General features: G+C 34.9%; 1 protein-coding gene across 1 annotated transcript; it reads right to left on the bottom strand.

Annotated features, from left to right (window-relative positions):
- Positions 1 to 254: 254 nt before the first annotated feature.
- On the bottom strand, positions 255 to 6,444 carry LOC134255549 (kelch domain-containing protein 9-like). Its single transcript, XM_062738076.1, has 2 exons — positions 6,231 to 6,444; positions 255 to 1,289 (listed from the first exon to the last, which is right to left on the bottom strand). The coding sequence occupies exons 1-2, from the start codon at positions 6,328 to 6,330 to the stop codon at positions 400 to 402; spliced, it is 990 nt and encodes a 329-aa protein (XP_062594060.1). The 5' UTR covers positions 6,331 to 6,444; the 3' UTR covers positions 255 to 399.
- Between the last annotated feature and the right edge of the window lie 793 nt (positions 6,445 to 7,237).

The following is a 7,237-nucleotide window of genomic DNA, read 5'->3' as shown; positions in this document are numbered from 1 at the left end:
GTAAATAACTGATTTGGCAAAGTTAAATATGTCTTAACTTTTTTTTGGTACATAGTTATATCCTGTACATAATTTTCACCCTAAAATTAGGGTGTTGCGTTTCTACTGATTGTGAGTATACTAGTAAATCTCATGCAACTGTCTTTGTGTCCGACATCGATGGATGGGGACTGAAATTGACAAGGGAGGCTTTGTGTAATTTAAATTCATAGGACAACATTTTTTAAATCTATATTTACAATTTTATTTCACAATTAAATTTTCAACTATGGTTGATGCCCTTGAATAAATAAATTCCTCTGATATATTTTGAGAAGTAAGGAAAATTATAAAACAGGATCCTACAGTTCAAATAATATTATATTTACTTCGAAAAATAAGGCAAATCTTTTTCAAACATTACTTTTTAAATCTTAGAAAAAAGGTATCTCCATACACCTGCTTTTTGCCCCCAAATCCTCCATGAAGAATAATATTATCCCCTACAACTCCACACACATGTCCAGCCCTCTTTACTTCAGACACACCAACTTTATAAAAAGTATGGCTAGGTTTTGTGGCAAAAATGAACATCTCTCCAACCGGTTCCCTACTTTTTCCATCAAAGGTTTCTCCACCATGAATTAAAATTGCCTCAGGGGAATCAACACTTACATGATTTTTTCTCCCACCAGGTGTTTTAGATGCAGATGGGAGGTTGTCCAAAATTGTTGTAATTTGATTGGTCACTGGTGCTGGTGATTTTAATGATTTAAATCCTGCATGTATTTCAATAAGATTACTGTCCCTACCTCCCACAATATATAGCACATTGCCAATTATGTTGGCTGTGTGACCTGATCTAGAGGCTGTAGCTTGAGATAATTCCCTGTATGTAAATTTTCCTGACTCCACACTTCCTGACAACAAGTACATACTACCATGACGGCGCTGCATCCGAAGGCTTCCTTCACGTCCTAAAATCAGAATTTTGCCAGTACTAAGAACAGTTGCTGTATGTGAGCTTAGTCCCCCATCTTCAGGAAAACCTGTTACTATTGGTTCAGTCCATTGCTGTTTTTCAGTGTCAAAAACATAGACCTTTGAGGAGCGTGACTTTCCATTCCATCCACCAATCAAAATGATGAATCTATCATTTAGCTCCACAGCAGCATGATGACTGAGAAAGGGACTTCCAGGGAAGGAAAGCTCTGTCCAAGTTCTTTCAGAACAACTCAACTGATAAAGTCTGTTAGATGGTGTCTTGCTATCCATGGTTTCAACTCCACCATGAATGTAAAAATTGTTGCCTAAATTGCAAAAAATGTAATGTGTAATCAGATAATAGTTTGATCTTGTTTATCAATCATACACTTATAAATACAAAACAATTGATTTTACACAAATCAGTGTTTCTACAACAACTTGTCCAAATCACATTTTTAATGTCATTAATTAACAAATTTAGCATTATTACAATTTATATTCATTTTATTACCTGGAGAGTAAATTAATACTTAGGGATCACTTAACCCTGGGTCTGTCTGTCCATTTTTTTTATCTGTCTGTCACACCTTTTATCTCAAGTCTAATATGGTGAATTTACATAATTATAAAACAGTAAAACATTGAAAAGGTACATGTACATGTTACACATGTTACACGTGATAAAAAGAATCTGAGTCCATTTTATGAATCTTGCCAAGGCTTTGGAATAAAAACATAGAAATTGATGGATTTAAAAAATCATATTTTAAACATAAACCACGGAATATCCCATACCGATTACACAAACTTAATTCATTATTCATAATGTTTTCATGGTTTTTAAAAATCATACCGTATAATCTCTATTAACCGCCCCTGCCCCTATAAGCGCCTCCTAGGTCTTTTTCAATTGTCAGGAAATAAAGATCCCCTGTACAGTTATAAAAATCATCTAGAATTGTATCAAAAGTCTGCCAAAATTTGAAGAAAGTAAAAACTTGTCTATTATCCAATTTCTCGGTGGAAAATGAATCATTTAGTATAATTTGGTGGATTATCCTCACTTGAAGTAAAGTTAGACATTATTTTAGTGGTTCTTTGAATTAATTTTTTTATTTTTCAAAAGATTTTTTGAAGTTAAAATATGACATTAAATATAAAAATGAGAATTCCAAAATAACCGCCCCCTTTTCGCAAATTTCTAAGCACCCGGGCAGTTAATAGCGATTATACGGTATTCACCTTTCTTTCTGATTGCCAGGTTTTATATGATAAATTAGCTCTTCTAGCTATTCAATCCAAGTTTTTTTTTTTTGTTTGCAAATGCTTCTAATGCTAGAAGAAAAACATAATTTAAAGGACCAGTGTTAGATCAAAACTTAATATTTACATTTGCAAATGTTTTCCTTTATATAACACTACTGAAAGCAAGCATTTTTATAACTGTATAAATACAGGTACTGGGTCAAGAGGTCATAGATGTGTGTATGGATAAACGTTTGACGTAATTTCTCAGTGACGTCATAAAGGGTTGAAGCGCGTTGTGGATTACATACATGCCGTTGGGTTTGAAAAATAATGCATTTCACACACAGGCGCTTGTTTCATACAATAGGATAGATAGTATAAAATCTAGCCTATTGTATGAAACAAATTTAAAAAAGTCACAATCAGGCAAATTTAAAGTATGAATAAGTCACAAATGTAAATATAAGTAATAAGGTATCATTTTTTGAGTTTTATTGGGATGTAAAAGGGGTTGGTCACGTGATCAAATCTTCCATAAAGCCCTTTGGGCTTTATGGGATTTGATCACGTGACCAACCCGTTTTACATCCCAATAAAACTCAAAAAATGATGAAGGGCTTTATGGAAGATTTGATCATGTGCCACCCCGTTTTACATCCCAATAAAACTCAAAAAATGATACCTTATTTCTTAAATAAAACATGTAATTAATACATGACTTTGCAAACAAGAGGCCCTTGGGCCTTATAGGTCACCAGAACATCATGTAACAACTTTCCAACGATTGAATTTGGATTGTTTTAAACCAAAGGCCATGACATTCACAATTTTGAAGGAGGCAACATTGCTCATCATAACTATACACTTATTTTTTTTTTTTTTACTTTCAGGGCTCCATCAACATTAACTAAAATACCATTACGTTTTCAACTTAGACAAAATGCCAATTTATACGGTCTCATCCGAAGGACCGGTTTCCATGTCCCACAGTGGGATTCAAACCCGCGACGTAAGGATCTACTCCTTTCTTCATGACTCTAAAGCAGACGTTCTAACCATGCACCAAGCAGGCAACTATAAAATAGAACTGATCTTGAATGTCTTCATTAACAATATCATTAATTCTGTCAGTATTGTATTTCTACACACAATACACATATTATGTCAATATGGCCTTAAATGACCACTGCAATAATTAATCTGTTTCATACTTGGATATTTTACTTGAAAGGGATGCTAATGGTAATCTAACAACCAAGCTATATGATAAACTTGATGACTTTAACTTTTTTATTGTCAATTCCCTTACTTATGCAGCAATATACCTTAATCGCCTGCATACGGAATGTATGTATCTCAGTTGATTCGATACCCAAGAGCATGCTCTACGTATGAACAATTTCTAAAACAAGGTAGACTATTGACAAGCAAGTTGATGACTCAAGAATATCAGCAGTCTCATTTAAAGTCATCGTTTCATAAGTTCTGTGGTTGATACAACGACCTTGTCAGCATATACGATTTAACATTAAGTCAAATGCTGACTGACGTTTTTCATACTAATTGTTAGTCCATTATTTATACATTGAATTGACAACAGATTTTTTCCGTTATTTCCTGATCATGACAAAGAGCACACGGTGGGTGTGACCGGTCAGCAGGGGATGCTTACTCCACCATGGCACCTGATGCCACCTCTGATGTTTTGGAGGTCCGTGTTTGCTCTGCTCCTATTTTGTATTGTTTTATAGACTTTGATATTGAATACTGTTCGTTATCTCCATATCTTTCATGTAAATATCAGCTGCAATGAAGTAGATAGAAACACTTTAAGTTTGCCATAATTATAAAATATAAAAATATATTTCAAGCTCAGATACTTTGCTTTGACTGCTTATCAGTCTTTAACATGTTTAGAAGTATCAAGACATCTTTGTTGACACATCTATAGCCTGGAAGCAATAATTCTGAACGTTAATTTATTCAGCTGTCAAACACTGCAGATGATGACATTGTTTAACTGTCTGATCCAGATCTAAAACTAGTTCCTATCTTTCATTAAATAAACTGGATTTCACGCAATTATCGAAAACGAAAGTAGAGATGCAATATAGCTCATGCCTCATGGCTTTGTCAATCAAGTAATTTCTAATGCATTATTGATCAATTGTGAGCACCTGTGTTTTTATAGACGATGTCAAAGGTTTTCATCCAATTCGAGAATGCTATATCTCCTCTTTCTTGGCATTTATGTGGACAAAATTTAACGTAACCAATGTAATCACTGAGTTTTGTGGTGTTGTTGTTGTCAAATATGTGCTTGATTTCTATGTACATATTGGTATAAAAAATGACTGTTTGGATGCTTCAAGGTCAAATCATGCAATATCTCATGAGATTTAATGACGTATGGCTTCAAAATGGATAACAAGGGAACCAAAAATACTTTTGATGAAACTTTTGTAGAAAAGCAGATTTTCCAATAAAAGCGGTAAGTAGACTCCCACCTAAATCGGTAGCATTAACATGTATGATACTGAACTTGCTGCAGAACTGTACCTCTCTATTCGATAAAGAAGAAGGTACAGTTTGAGCTTTATTGATGCCCTAAAAATTTAATGCTCTTAAAAAGTTATGAAATTGGCTTTAACAATAGTTGAATAGATGAATATGATAAATCATTGAAGAATATGGCATGAAGGAGGACCTTTCTGAAATATGACTTAACTTGCTACAGATTTAAAGCAGAAAAGCTGTGACTCATTTCTCTGCTAATTTTCTTTAAGAAAATAGTGTCTGCCATTTTGATTTTTGGATATATTGTGTAAACTGCTATAAAAATCACATCTCAAAATCTTTCCGACGGTGGCAGATAAAAGAAAATTCCACTAAAAATTGAGAGCAACTTTTTACGGGAAAATGCACAAGTTAATGACGTCACAATTAGCATATAGGAGGTCTATGTGAAAACCATTAGTGTATTCTTGCTGCAGAAATTCCTATGATTCTTTTTGATTTATATCACTTTCATATTTTAGAAAAATATAGGGCTTAATTTGTATTGAAACTGTACCTTGTTCTTCAGACCGATAAAGCAGAGAGCTACAGATCCATGCCTTGTAAAAATCTTCAATTTACATCGCTGATTTTTTGTCACTCACTTCAGGTATTCTTTCTTGTAGTTATGCTTTCCTTCGCTCTTAGAATGGTATCTGATAATTAATCATATATTTTACTCCAATTATTGATACTTTATTTATACCTTTCAACGGTCTGAAACAGTCCTTTAGGGTTTTAGAATGTTTAAAAGATTCCCATTTTTACATCCACTTCCATAAACTGCCCTTCTTGAATGGATGAAAGGTAAACAAACATTTAGGAATGGGAGTTAAATATATTGTTAAATTATTGGAAATCATTTATAAAACAGTGGAAAACATAAAATACAGGAAATAATACCTGAAGTGAGCGACAAAAAATTGGCGGTGTAAATCAAAGGTTTTTACAACGCTTGGATCTGTAGCTCTTTGCATTATCTGGCCGAATTTTCTCAAGCAGAGAGCTACAGTTCTGCAGCTAATATTGAACAAGCCTGTATTTGGACTGGTGAGTTACAGGGTACCTAAAAGATTTACAGGATGTAAAACAAAATATTGTTTTTCAAGGCCTGAGATGATTTTCCTCTTCCCCTGTGTGGGGGTGAATCTATTATACCCAAATGTTTTTTAACTCTTTAATTTGTACGTAGATCTCTGATTCGTCTGAGCGATTTTTTCTCAACCAGAGACCTACAGTTCTGCAGCTTAGTAGCAGACGTCCGTGCCTTAAGATGAAGTACCGGTATTCATTCTACATAGTACGTATCACATCAAATCGACTGAATAAGTCGAGTACAATCACAAGCACTGGAAGTTTATGTAAATACTAGTATTGAGTATGTGCATGTATAAAAATACATGCACATACTAAATATTTTCATCAACTGCCAGTGCCCGTGAGTACAATGTACGGCATACCCACGGTACATCCTGCATGAAATCCAAGAACAGGTCCAGTGATGGCCGTCTTTTCCCAGTCAATCAAGTTTTCAGTCTTTTGCTGTGCTGCTTTAGCCATCCTTACTGACCTTAGGGTCCCTTAAATTTTTTATTCCAGTTAAGATTCCAGTTATCCTCGCCTCATTAGGCTCAAGAAAAAAATAGCCTAACACAGCAACTGTGCAAGCAGGTTGTCAGCCATTTGTTTATATTAGTTCCTGAGAAAGGAGCAACTCGTACACCAACAAACTCGTAAAAGGTTACCATCAACACTGTGTGTATATATTCGATTGAGCGACAGAGATTGAGTTGTAAATAAAAAAGGACGCCTTTCGCACTAGCGGCAAATCCGTGTTACGCGGGTATGCTCAGTTTATCTGTAATCATTCATCCATTTATTTTTTTTAGAAAAAGCTGCAAACTTTTTCCTCACTACCAATTCCTTTCGATATCCATTTTTCAAGTTTACAGTACTATATTTCCTTCATATTACTTTACTTTAGTATAAAGTGGGGGGGGGGGGGGCAACCAGCCTTTCAATGAACATTTTCAATAGTAAAAGTATTGTTGGCAAAAAAAAGTGGGGGGGCCCCGGCCCCCCCCCCCCCCCCCCCGGTTGCTACGTCCCTGTATTGACTGTTGGTTTGCTAAAACGGGAACGGAAAATGGAATATATTATTTATATCTTAATCAAAGTACTGTGAGTACTGAAAGACGGTGGCATGAATGATCTTGTTTGTTTAGCGTCCCTGTCGAGAATAAATTTGAGCAACAAGGGATATTCTTCCCTAGCAATGGCGTGTCCCGCAGTGGGAGTTGAATCCGCGACGTAAGCATGGACTCCTTCAGGTCCGTAACTCCAGAGCAAACCCGCTATGTCAAATGGCGACTGGTATTCAATAAGATAAAATGTTGTAAGAATTTGTAAAATGATATGGAAATTATAAAAGTTTATTTAATTTTTTCACAATACATGTAGATGTATT

Source organism: Saccostrea cucullata, unplaced genomic scaffold, assembly GCF_032062105.1.
Source record: "Saccostrea cucullata isolate Sc308-1 unplaced genomic scaffold, CSIRO_AGI_Scuc_v1 ctg2567, whole genome shotgun sequence".
NCBI lineage: Eukaryota > Metazoa > Mollusca > Bivalvia > Ostreida > Ostreidae > Saccostrea > Saccostrea cuccullata.
This window is presented reverse-complemented; position numbering and strand designations above follow the sequence as displayed.

Excerpts from the sequence above, each read along its gene's own strand:
- LOC134255549 (XM_062738076.1), bottom strand. The coding sequence starts at position 6,330 with ATGGCTAAAGCAGCACAGCAAAAGACTGAAAACTTGATTGACTGGGAA. Across the intron at positions 1,290-6,230 it reads TCATGCAGGATGTACCGTGG|GCAACAATTTTTACATTCAT; the intron begins GTATGCCGTACA and ends TTTGCAATTTAG.